The sequence below is a fragment of the Sipha flava genome, unplaced genomic scaffold, assembly GCF_003268045.1.
Source record: "Sipha flava isolate LNK unplaced genomic scaffold, YSA_version1 80_pilon_pilon, whole genome shotgun sequence".
NCBI classification, from domain to species: Eukaryota; Metazoa; Arthropoda; class Insecta; order Hemiptera; family Aphididae; genus Sipha; species Sipha flava.
In genome coordinates, this window is record NW_020273622.1 from 908,979 (window position 1) to 923,279 (window position 14,301).

Genomic DNA, 14,301 nt, shown 5'->3' on the forward strand with positions numbered 1-14,301 from the left:
GCAAGTACCTTAGTTTTTAAAATTTAAAACAATGACAGAAAAGTCAGTTCGGCCATTACAAATACCTATTTACTGAATAAAATATAAACAGCTACAAACAGTAGTCAAACGAAACTTACTGTAAGACAAAATGAGAAAAAATTGAATTTCGTTATTGATAGTTATATAATACAATTGAAAGTAAACAAATTCAATATGTAATAATAAATAACACTACTAATGGTGAACTTTGAAAATGTGAGTATTGCCAATCTTAATCTCAAAGTTTTTGAAATGAATTGCTAATCTTCTCATTATTATATACCTCCTGAAATTTTCAATAAATTTGTTTCAATATAATTTATTAAACGTATAATTTAAAATACGTCTAATATAATTCGCACATAACCCGTTTTTTCCGAAGTATACATATGCGTGGTATACATTTATTTATATCTCAATAGATAATAATTTCGTTTTGAATGGTAAAAATGTTTTTTATCATCCAAAGCGAATTGTGCTTACCGTATAATTATAACTGTGTACCGTACCTCTATTGGAACATCCACAATGTAATAATTAATACGCAATGGAAAAAATGATTATTGTCGATTAAAACTAACGAAGAGCGCACGATTATTAGTTGAGTTCCGTATCTTTTGGTTAAGTTATAAATGTCCGTTTCCCCACATCCATTCCGGTCTGAACATGATAGTGCACGCAATACCCACGTCCCTAATATATATTATGTGTACGTCGGTACATCGATAAAAAAATATCGGACAAATAATTCCCCCGTGGTCCGCTGTGTATACGGAACGGCGAGAATATTTTCGGTCATCCAGTGTTATATGTGCTGAGAGATATAGCTTAATAAATGCGTGAAGTGCATAGTTTCACCGAAGAATTTCGACTATTCCAACGTATTTTCATCGTCTCGCATCGATCCGCTCGACGGCGACGGTGGTGGCACAGTATACGTATATAGTTTTAGTGTGTTGAGTCGGGTCAAAAGCCAACGCGGTTCGATCGATAGCGTTCGCGCAAACGCTCTGGTCTCGTTTTCTCAGTGCAGGTTAAAATGCTTACTCGACGATAGGGAAGGTGTTGTCGGGTAGGCGGTAGCATGAGGGTGTATGCGCATGGTTGTGTGTGTATGTGTGTGTGTGTGTGTGTGTGCGCGCGCGCGCGTGTGTGTATGTGTGTGTAAATGTGTGGAATATAGACGACAAGTAAAGAGTATGTAGGTGGTCGATGGCGGCGTAGGATTAAGGACAAAAAACTCAACAATAGTCTCATTATGTCTTTAACATTATTGTAAATGTATACATGTGTGCACTACGCTCTTACGATTTTGTGTGTATCCGGGATTTTGAAAAATCTTTAAAATGCATAGATGTCTGACGAATATTACGAGGTTCGTAATGTTTCAATACCTACGCAAAATTGAGTTAATTTTATGATAACTAAAACAACTAAAATATTATGCATTTATGGCGACTGCACGGAATCGCATGTGAATTCTGATAGAGATAACTGTTATACTATATGAAACACTGTACGCCGAATATATTATAAATGTCTGGCTGCAGTACTTTGGTGGTGATCGCATGGCCGCGATGCATATGGAAAATCATTCGGATAAATGTTTGCAGTATATCTTCTGTGTATGAAGAATGAAAAAATATATACGTAAATATTGTTGTATTAATATAATAATAATATAATAATAATATAATAATTGTTGTAATAGTCCTTATTATTTTAACAGTGATTACTTATAACGTCGTCACTGTGTTAGGATCACTGAAAAAAAGAAAAAAAACATTTATTCATACTAGGATCCGAATACCTAGGAGGAGTATGTGTTCAACCCCTCCCCATCGAAATCTTAATGAATTTAGAAAAAAATTATTTCTTAATATTTTTATACAATTTAAGTTTAATATTATAAACATATGCCAGGGTTATTTATGTAATCTATTGCCGATTCGTCTAATACTATAGAACTACTATCAAAATTATTATCACGTGAAATAAATACATTTGAAATACGTGGTAAAAAAAAATTCTGGTCACTAGAAACGCCCCTGACCAGGACTTATATAATTTATTGTTTACCCGATCGTTTTTCACGTGTACGCAATTGCTTGTTTTAAATATATTCAAAAACTCGAGCCATTGATTTTACAAGAAAAGTTCGATATTTTATTTATTTATTTATTTTAATCGATAACTCTACTCGCATCCGAAGAATAAACGTCGCTGCATGGCACAAGATTGTACACAAAAATCCTAATGAAATGTATAATTTTCTGTAGAAAAAATATATATATGTTACTTAATTCGTAAACGGTTTGTTTGATTTAGGAATGGTACACTGAAGCGAAAGAGCTATTCAGCGGAATCTTGGACTTTAGTATGTTTTTGGAATTGCACTTCTTGTTCCTGTCCCTATCTACAATATTGTTGTTCACGTGGTTCATCGTGCCGTATTTCTACCTTACCGATTTCGTTATGGCCCAAGGACTGAGTGAAACTGACGCCTCTACCATCATCAGTACAATAGGAGCTACGAACACCGTTGGAATGGTACGTACCTTGTGTAATACGTCGAGGGCCGTAAACGAAACCACAAAATCAATAAAACTGACATATTTTCATTTTTAATAGTATACGACGGTAATAAATAGAACATTTAACTAGCGTTTTGTGTTCTTTATTCGAACAGATGTATACTCAGAAACAAAATCAGAAAAATATGATGTATAATAATACACGTATTCGTTACAGAAAAACTGCGAACAAAATACCTAGAGACCGGACAAGTTAATTAATTATTTTAACCTTATAAAACGTAAAAAAAATAATAATATTTAATAGAAGTTAACTTTTGATTATTTCCTATTAGTTAAAAGGCTATACCATGCGTTTGAATAATTTAACATTTAACGGTATTAAAATATTAAACATAACTATGAATTTAATTGTTTGTAGTATTAATTTTATAATTATTGTAGGGCTTTTGAAATGTCCAAGGCACAAAAATAATTTCATAAAATAATAGGCATTATAATATTTTAATATTTAAACAACCGTTTATAGCCGTACACTTAAAACTGTTTTATTTGTCATATCGGCAAATAAATTAGATTAAAATTGAGATTTCCAGACCTTTAAACATAAAATACCAATTAAAAAAAAATTTAAAGTTAAAACTAAACTGTAAATATCAAAACAATTAATTTGTTTTGTATTTTTATTTTTATTTTATTTTTTTCCTTTGTTGGATACATTACAACAATGCTATAATAAATTACAAAATACAAATATAAATACAAATTAAATATACAGATTTACTGATGAATAATAAAAATACCTGTATGTTCAAATAAAGAAGCCAGGAGAATTTAGGAAGTTAATGATCGAGAAAATAATGCGAGTGGAGCGAGTGTTGGAGAGATGATTTGAGTTTTACTTTTTTTACTTTTTATTTGTTTAACTAACGTTAAATAATAATTAAAAATAATTATAAAATTGTTTTTTTCTTGTCGTTTTTTGCCATGTATGCAGCCGTTGTATGAAGTCAAATAATAATTAAAGCGAAGGTGTAAATAGTATCATATGTATAATTTATTTTTTTTTTTTAAAAAAATATTTATAATAAATACTAAATAGTTATATTATTTACTTGCTGTGAATACATTTAAGTTACGAGTTTGATGTATAGTATAATATCTAAAAACAAATATGTATATTTATATTTATTATACAATACTTCTTTAACTCGCAAATTATGAACATTTGTATATTGTTCTTCGGCTACAAATGAACAGTGACCGTTAAATTATGAACTAAATTACCCGAGAACCTAATTTATATCAATCAACAGTTTCTACAGGATTACACCCTTTTGTATATCGTAAGTGTCTAAAACCCAGAACAACGAAAACTGTTTTTAAATTAAAAAATAAATAAATAAATAAATTATTATATGAATATTCAAATATTGAAAACACCAACATTTTCTATTTTATATTAGCATTAATATACCTTCCAATTATTTCTTTATTTATATTCTATTGTTTAAACATTTGTGTATAATATTTTATATTCTATTTTCAAAAAGCTTTCATAAATGACAATTTAAATGACGCTTTCACAGTTAAAAAGAATTTCCACGGTGTACTCCACAAACTAATTAAAAATATTTTTAATAAATTTGAATTTCACACAGTTACCTATAGCGCATTAAAATTCTAGTGACAGTGCGAAACTCGAAAAAAAAAACGTTGAAACAGCTAATAATTTTCGTCAAAGGAATTAAACGTAAAAACTGTATAGTTATGCCCATCTTGGATTTACATATATTTTGTTCGTAAAAACAACGATTTTTTGTCAATTGGAAGTCATAATGGTATATTAATGCTAAAATCATTAAACTAAACAAATTAATAAACAGTTATAATTATTTTTTATGTATGATATTTTTTTTTTTTTATCGCATCGTAATTTAAAATAAATTAATCGTCATGCTCAATCACTTCAACGAAACAAAACAAAGTTGTTTGAAGTTTGAAAACTTACCTCAGTTCTATTTAAAATTAGACAGGACGTATTCGGGATTCTGTTTAAGACGCGCCCGTTATCCGTGCGCACATTTAATATGATTAAAAATGCGTTGAATATTTTGCCAAAAATATGAATCGTCTATTCCGTAGCCCAACGTAAGGAAACTACAATGTATTTATGTAATTATGTCATAATTATTGCGCGTACATCCGTAATCCGTTGAACGGGTTTCAAAACACTCGAGTCCGCGGGGCATTCAACGTTCTCGGGCGCGAAATGCGCGCACGACGTGAATTCTTCATCCCCTCGCTCGGTGCACGCGGATGCGCTATTGTATCAGGCCGTGCGGCTGAAGAACGCTAACAGCTAATGGAGACTTTACGAATCGCGTGCATTGTATTTTACACGGATAGGCCGGACCGGCGGCTCCGTACAACTTTTTGATGAAAGCGCAAATTTCAACCACCCGCGTCCAGACATTACTCGGCCATTAAATATATTTAAGATCGCGTTTAAATGGGAAACTTAATGCCCTAACGCCCGCCGGCCATCAAGTGCCGGTTTTTCGAAAACGACGAAAGGCCCAATGCCCCCCGCCTCCCGAATCACCTTAATGCCTCGTTTACACGTGACTCGGCACTCGGCCGAGCACTGTCCCGCGTGAACTGAAGGGAACAGTACTCGGCCCTGTAATACGAGCGAGCGAGTGGAATGGAAACCGTTTCTGTTCACTGTGCGACTAACCCCACTACCAAAGTTGACCGCACTCGGCGTGTCTAAACACCGCCAACCGAGCAGCAATCGTGTAGTGAACTCGTGTGCGTCGCTCGGTCCAGCGAATAAAACGTGTGTGGGCGCTGAGTCGGTCGATTTCGGTTACAAAACGACGAGTTTGTCGGCCGAGCGCTCGTCACGTGTAAACGAGGCACAAAGGTACGCGGGCGTAACACGTTTCCACCAAAAGCGTACCTTTCCCTTTTCCGCCGAATTGTATTTCGATCGTAACCTTTTTTACGCCGGATCAATTTCTATATCACGAGTACACGGATTATTTTTCTATAAATATGAAAAATACACTATCTACAGACCGAACGACTCGTACAGTCGTATGATATCAACGGATAGGTTAGTTGTTGGTTACAGGATCAAAACAGATAGGGGTTAAGACTAATCTAACCTTACCTAACTCCCCCCCCACCCCCTTGTGTTCGATTAATTATCTCATTCGATCGACTTAAAAGTACACGAGAAAAGTCGTTTTTTAGTACTGCGCTTGAGTTTATGATTCTTAAACGTACATGTATATTATACTATGCTATATTTATATATATGATAATGCTAAACCTTTCCGGTACTGGTGAGGAGTGGTCAAATCATCGCATTTTATTTTAACGTTAAAACCCGTCGGCAAAACTAAATCCGTCACGGAGTCCGATAAAAGCCTCATCAACACCCGACACGCATAACATTGTGCTGGACACAATAGAATTTTTTTCGGTGGAAACGGGTATCAGTAAAAATATCGTTGGGCGGAAATACGAAAACGTACGTAGAACACAAGCGCGAAACGGGTGTCGGTGGAAAAGGGAAACTTTCGACGGAAACGTGTGCTGCCCCGGGTACGCGCGTTCGGCGTCGCCGAGCCACTGGGCCGGACGTCGGTCGGGCCAACCGGTCCCGATCCGCCGGTGCGCGCGCGCTGGACAACGGTTAACGTGCCGCGTCTCCGTTTCAGATACTGCTGGGCTGGGCCGGCGACTATCCGTGGATGAACGTGACCAAGGTGTACGCCATCTGCTTGGTGGGCTGCGGCATTTGCTGCGCCATCATGCCGCTGTTCATCAGCAGCTTCTGGTCGTTGATCGTCATCGGCGCCGCGTTCGGACTGTTCTTCGCGTCCAATTTCTCGTTCACGCCCGCCATACTGGTGGAGCTCATACCGCTGGACCGGTTCACCACGGCCTACGGTCTGATGCTGCTGTGCCAGGGCATCGGGAACCTGTTGGGACCGCCGTTGGCAGGTAAAACGTGCCGGGGGGGTTGACACTGGGGTAAACGGTCTGGACGTGCGATGCAGTGGAGCGCGCAGCTGAACAGCAAAGGGTCCCAGGGCGGTAAATAAGCTACCCTCCCACCCTTCCTGTCCTCCCTCCCGTCCAACTAATATCATGTTTATGCGGAAATTCGAAATATACGCGCGTCGTACGGTTATGGATAGTTGTATAGGAAACACGAAAAAGCCAGAGGGTCCATATCCTCCCTCGCCCCCCCCCAATTTAACGCCCTTGGGCCCTTATGCACTGTCCCACTTTGCTCTCTAATAATTACGCCACCGATGAAATACCATGCAATTGATTTGCATGAATGCATTTTTTTCGAACCCGTAAAACAGAATATAGTTTTACATCATTTTTTTTTTTTTTTGCTCAGCTATAGCTAAGCTACAGGTTCTGTATTTAGTCATCCCTGCAAGGCATCGAATCCAAGACTTTCTGCTATGTTATACAATACGATGTGAACGATAGTTCACCGTAATGACGATGATATGCATTGTAAAATGTTACTTATCACGTCAAACAGTGGAATGTAACTTTATACATTATTGATACATATTTTTCTGACAGACCTGGAAACAAAGAAAATAATAATAACGTTAATTAAGTTGTTGAAACTCAAATTGATTTAAAATTAAAACAATAGAGTTCACTTAATAAGTATTTACCTTATCCTAAAAAAAGAAAATACTTTGTAAGCATTATATTTAACAAAAATTTGCTGTTTCAGTTCAATGAAATTCATTTGTGAGAGTGTAAATTTAATTATTTATACCTAAGTTGCCAGATTTTTTTTTTTTTTTAAATTAAAACATAAATACAATTCAAACCAACAATTTGATATAATATATAATTAAAGTATTATTTCGGAAAAATGTTTAAATCTATTAATTTTTTTATATCCCTACAGGAATATAATTATTTGCAATTTTAGTATTCATACACTATTTTGACAGTTATTTATTTGACTTTTAATTTTTTATAGATGATTAAATGAGATTTTTTTTTTGTCAAAAAAAAATTCATACAAATTGAAGACCCATTTATTATATTTATTATATCTATAATCCTATACAATACTAAATAACTGATCATTAACATTTGTTTTTTGTTTATTTTCAGGTTGGGTGTCTGATGTGACCGGTGTTTGGGACTTATCTTTTTATTTGGCTGGTTTTTGGATCGTTTTATCTGGTGTGTTTATTGGGCTTATTCCATACACGAAAAATCGTCTATTGTGGGGCGCTGGTCAGCTTGAAATTGAAAGGGATAGTGTCAGGTCATAAAAATATAAAAATTTATCTTCAAATATAAATAGGAGACCTTAGAAATGTCTCATAGTATGATTTATTCTTCATCGTATTGAGGTATAAACGTAATCCTCTGTAATATGAATTGTTTCGACAATTCTTTATCGAGTTCTTTTCTGTGATGTATATCGTATAACCGACACTGATGTCAACATTACCCGAGTGAAGTATTTTGCAAATTATACATTGAGTTAACAAGGAATGTTGAAACGAATTTTATTCAGAATTTTTTTTCTAAATATTTATCATTACAATATTATAATAATATTATTATATACAAAGTAATATAATGACAAATAATACTCTAGAATATTTTATTTTAGTATTTATCGAAGGAAGTCGTTAAAAACGTAATTCCTTTCGAATTCGATGTTTAAAAATCGAATGGTTAAACGTAAAATAAAGTAGTTATTTAAATATTGTTAACATTCCTATAAAACTCAAAACGTATGACGTTTTAATACAAATATTATTTAAGAATTTGGCCGACGGATGTGAAGACTTACAACGCCGTGAAAATCGTTGGAACGCAACATAAATATTATATGCATCTACATTTGACGGTTTTAAACGAAGACGGTTAATAAAATATTATCCCTCTAATATATTATTATTATTATTATTACTATTATTATTATTATTAATGATTTTTTTTTCTTACCTATGTCGTAAATTAATATCTCGTTAAATTATAGAATTTATATTTTTACTATAATATTTTACCAAATGTTGTGAATTTTGAGTTGTGTTATTTATATTTGTAATGTTAATACTTATACTAATACCTTTCTGAGATTAAATTATTATAAACAATTTGAAAAATCGTCTGGTACACAAGCCCTACCCACCGTAAAATATCTGTTATCCCTCATAAGTTCTCCGTACAAAATTAACTTTTAAATTACACATAAATATTCAAACAAGAAAAAAAAATTATATAAGATTTTAGAATGTAAGACAATCAAATTCATTTAATGTTTTTCACCTGTCCTAAAATTACATTAAACTATGTATTAGCCAATAATTTTTTTATTTAACAGAAGTTCGAATAGCCGACGATTAATTATTTGTGGAGCAATATTATTAGTATTTAAGAAACGTGTCAAAAAGCAACCAACTTGTCGTTGCCTATCATTAGAGTATTATTATTATTATTATTATTGTATTTTTTCGTCTTTTTAATTTTATTTGGCTCAAGTATAATTGTAATACTACGATCTTCCATTTTTGATTTTGTATGTCTGTCGATTCTCATCGTTGAACAATAAAATGTAAGCATGTAACGTATATTGTAGCTGTTATATAGATATTTAATATATTTAGTACGTAATTTTTAAAATATATCTAATGAATTTGATAATGTTCCTTTTGGATAAATATTATCACTATTATCGTTGTTAAATATAATATTTACATCTGTTATTTAAAAAATTAAAATATTTAATCATAAAATAGTTGAACAGAACATTAATTTATTTTTCCTCATAATGTATCATGAATTATCTGTGTAACACAAGTACTCAGATTTTGAAGTAATCCATATACTTGAAGAGTATTAAATTGCATTATTTTCAAGGTTAACAATTGTCATTCATTATATCCACATGTGCAATCAGGTTAATATTTCCAACATCAATTATGATATGTAATTTGCTCGCATTTAAAAAATATTCATTAAAATAATCAAAAATTAAATTTTTAGTATTATAAAGTGTATCATCTATGCTAAAGAAAATGTTTTCCTAAAACAAAAAAATATGGACTTTAACAATTTTAATTTAAAAATGAGCAATTCAATTGTTACCATAGATTACTTAAAATGTGTTTATAATTATATAATCGGTGTTAACACAAGTACTAGATACAATTGATAATTTAGAATAAAAATCAATGCGTCAGAAAAAATTACACTAAATTAACAATAACATTTGAAATACCGGTTATCGTTTAAACTTTTTAATGTAAAGTATTGTAATATAAAAATATGGAAAAAATTGAATTTTTTAGTTAGTATTTGTGTTATAAATTCAACAAATAATTAAGATATGAAAACTAATATAATGCAATAAGAATATAACTGTAGATGTTTTCAAATTTAAATAATAAAGAATATATGTTTTCAGATTTTGGAAAAAAAATATATTATTTAATAAAAATATATTTTTTTTTTTGTAAATTCAAATTAGTACAAATATTAGATAATAAAATATAAATAAATTTATATATATATATATATGTATATGAATAATAAATTATAAATTAAAAGGAAAACCGAGAAAAATTACAACACTAATAAAAATATTGAAAAGATATGCCTACCTATATTAAATGTTTAATCAAAAAAATTAAAATGAATCATATAAAATTATAAGTAAATACTATGTTAACATAGAAATATTTTTATAAAATAATCAGTTATTTTTTACTGAATATTAAAATACAAATTATTTATAAACAAAATTTTAGAACTTTATTTTTGATCATTGACCATCGACATTTTAATTTAATGGACTTTAAAATAATATAATGAATTAAAATCAGTCCATTTATTTCAGTTATAGTTTTTCATACAGTTTAATATGTCATAAAATAAGTCAATAAGTTTTGTTTTTGCTAAAGTTGTAACTCCGTTTACTATTTATTAATTATTATTTATAATATATAATATAATTCGTCTGTAACACGAATTTTCTATAGAATAATCAGTTGATTAAAATTAACTGACTGAAAAATTAGATTGTATTGTATTATATTTAATTTCATTCGGGATTGTTACGCATAATAAATATTACTAAAAGTTAGAATGAAATAGTTAACGAGGCGTATGATCATTCTGTAGTAAATCAAGTTTTTTTTTAGATCCGTTATTTGTTACCTTATGTTTTCTATACATTTAGAATTTAGATTGGCTAATACGTGCAATATTTTTTACAAATCCGTCCTGAACATAAAAGTTAAATATTTTAAATATTTCAAAAATATATTCTATTTCATTTTATGTACATTGTATACCTGTATGTGACCAGAATGGCATTCAATAAAATAACAATACATGATCAAGGATAAACTCTGAATCTTTGTGTTTTGCATTTCACCTTGCTAATAATAACAATAATAATAATTGGTTCCATTATTTACTTCACTTTCAAAAACTCACAGAGATCTGAGATGATATTACAATTGTTATTTTATAGTATATTATTTTCATTGATTTTCGATAATTTTATTTGAATGGTTTAGCAATAAAATAGAAAAGTGTAATAGAATTTAAATTTTTCTATTTTATTTTATTTCATGATATAAAAATTACTAAGTATTTTACTGTATGGTTATTTTTAAATTAAGTAGATATTTATGTATAAAAAGAATAATATAATACGTTAGAAGAACTATGACGTTGTTACGTTTTTCATCATCGTTTTAATCTCCATAATTATAAATGTACCTGGGTGTTTTTATTATAAATATTGATCGTAAATTATATTCTAATTTGTATACAAATATGTTTAGCTATTACGAACATGAAATAAAATTTCAAGAATTTCTTTTTATATTATTATTTGAGAAAAAATATTGAACTTGGTGATGGACATACCCAGATTGCATGGATTATCCCAGCAATCCAGATTTTTCAACTTTTTTTTTTAATGATTCATTTTTATATTCAGATAAATCTAATTAAGGTTTTGTAAAAAATATGAGTGAATTGGGTATTCAGTCATAATATCACTATAAGTCATACAGGTATAAAATAAACTCAACAATTTAATAACTTGTTTTGGTAATTAATAATAAATTATAAAAACTGTTGGAGTCATGATAAATATACTGTAATTCATAAAACATAATATCAATTTGTTGTTAAATTTTAATTACAACATAATTAAATAATTGATTTTACCAGAAATTAAAAATAATTATAATTTACATAAAAAGCAAATCAATAAATTCGGATACTTTGGCAAATCTGGATATGACTGAATCAAATCCGGATACTCGGAAAATTCAGATCTTCGGATTTAAAGCCCATTCCTAATCGAACTACTTTACCACTAAAATTAATCAATGTTTTTCATTCAACAAATGAAACATGTACATTATTTTAAATCAAAGGTTGATTTAAAATTTCACAAATATTATACACGTAGTAGTTTAATATTTTTGAGCAACCCATGATATTCTGTTTTAATATATACTATTACTATTAGTGCGTTGTTTTACTATTATGCCATAATAATAAATCGGATGAAGTAATGTGGACGTGTCTTCGGGTATGAGTCATATTCTAGGGAAATAAAATGATTACTGGAATCAGTTAATTAAAAAAACTTTTGTGAGATTGGTTCGAATCAGTGCTGTAATGCAAGTCGAAATATGTAGACGTAGACATTTAGAATACCGAACCAAATAGGTTTATACTCTTCTTACAGCTATTGAAACATTATATTCATATATACATACAGATTTCTTTATAAAGGTTAAACTTTATCTAAACGAAAAAAGTGATATATAATAGTTAGGTACACAAAGAATTCAGAGTTTGGGCATTATCATATAAAAGTTACACATTTGTCATAAAACTAAAATAGTCTATACAATTATAATAGTAATTGTAATTAGATTAATATTTTTTACTTATTTATTTAGCTTGTACGCTCATGATATTAAAATATAAAATAAAATAAAATTAGAAAAAAATTCATACGGCATACGAGTATTACAGACAAAATAATTTAAAAACCATTCGCGCTCACAAAATACAAACTGCAATCCGAAGAAATTATTTTCTCGGATGTAACAAATTATTTCAACAAATTAATTTGTAACAAATCAATTAGTTTAAAGCAATTTTTAAATTCTATTGCAATGCTTTTGACAACTGAGTGAAAACATGAAAATTTAACCTGAAAATAACATCATGACAAATGTGAAGTGCGTTGTTATTTATTTAAACGACATTTATATGAAATTCAAATTACTCTTATTAAGAGTTAAAATAAGAGCATATAAATATTGTAGTTCGAAAAAAAAACAATAATCAAATGATCCCGTAGATGTGTTAGAATAAAAAAATGTTAAAAGAATAGTATTTTTGAAAAATAGAACGAAAAACCGAATTTCAACTTTAACATCTATTTCAGATATTTTTTAAAATAACGTTATAGAAATTTCATTTTTATATACTTTTTTTTTATTAACTTAATACATTATGCAACGATTATTTGTTTTTTACATTAACATTATACATATTTTTATTATCTATAAATAAAAAAAATAATAATATCTTCCACTGAAATAGTGATATCTGATAATAATTTTTTAATAATCCCTTTAATGCACTTCAATTTGCATATCTATGACAGCTCGGCATCTGATAAATTAACTATCTTCTATACGTATTACTTATTTATTATACAAATCATATTGTTATAGTAATCTAAAGTTATTCCGTACAGTTAAAAGTACACTGCGGAGATTAGATTATTATTTTGAAGAAACACTCTAAAAACACTCTGTATTAAGGTAAGTTGTAATTTATTTTTTATCATAATATGTTAATTGAACGGTAAAATTTGTGCAATTTCAATTAGCTGGATAGATTACGCATAGAACAAGTGATAAATTATTTCTATATATTTTATGTGTTGTACATAAACGTGTGTCCGTATGATACAACTGTACATCTATAATACTAAAAAATAAATGCAATGTATGGTATGATATTTTATTTTTTGCTCTACGTAGTTTTTTATTGCGATTGCAGTGTCCTTCACGATTCGAATAAAAATAAATTATGTGAAAATCGTTTGCCCTTTTTGAATCGCTTCAAAACTCTCGGCGCAATATAACATACATACCTGCATACCGTTACTACGGCGGCGGCGATAGACGGAAAATAAATTATGCGCTTTCGTCATTGTTTTCGGGTAAAAGTGAACAATATCGACGTAGACAGCACATTAATAAAACGCGGAATGCACGCTGTTGTTTTAGTAATATGTTTTTACATTTTTCACCTTCGCTAAAAACGTTTATTGCCACGGCTCGACATTACTTCCGTATACAGGTATATTGGCACGGACGTACGACGGCTATTATAATATTTATTTATAATTCAATAATATTTTGCGGGGCTCGTATGTATGCACGAAAAAATTAATATTAAAAACAACCACCTACTCCAAAGAGGGGTTCATGAATAAAACAATGACAATCTTTTATGCGAACAAATGTATTTTAAATTAAGTTAACTTGTCCGTTGCATAAAGCATATCGTACACGCGTATGACGTATAGATACACCGTGTATTACAATTTGCACATCGTTACAACGAAATACAAGTGATCAAACTGCTTTTTTTTCGCTCTAGTTACAAACGGTATTTT

The 14,301-nt window shown here is 30.2% G+C and overlaps 1 protein-coding gene across 3 annotated transcripts in view; it reads left to right on the forward strand.

Moving 5' to 3' along the window:
• Positions 1–8,563, forward strand: part of LOC112693095 (monocarboxylate transporter 12-B-like) — a 44,726-nt gene extending 36,163 nt beyond the window's left edge. For 2 of the 3 annotated variants that reach the window (XM_025568008.1, XM_025568009.1), the window contains exons 6-8: positions 2,350–2,571; positions 6,287–6,572; positions 7,728–8,563. In XM_025568008.1, coding sequence (XP_025423793.1) covers positions 2,350–2,571; positions 6,287–6,572; positions 7,728–7,891 — 672 coding nt within the window. In that variant the 3' untranslated portion in view covers positions 7,892–8,563. The remainder of the gene's footprint in view (positions 1–2,349; positions 2,572–6,286; positions 6,573–7,727) is intronic. The other variant, XM_025568010.1, reaches the window with a different exon arrangement.
• The last annotated feature ends 5,738 nt before the right edge of the window (positions 8,564–14,301 follow it).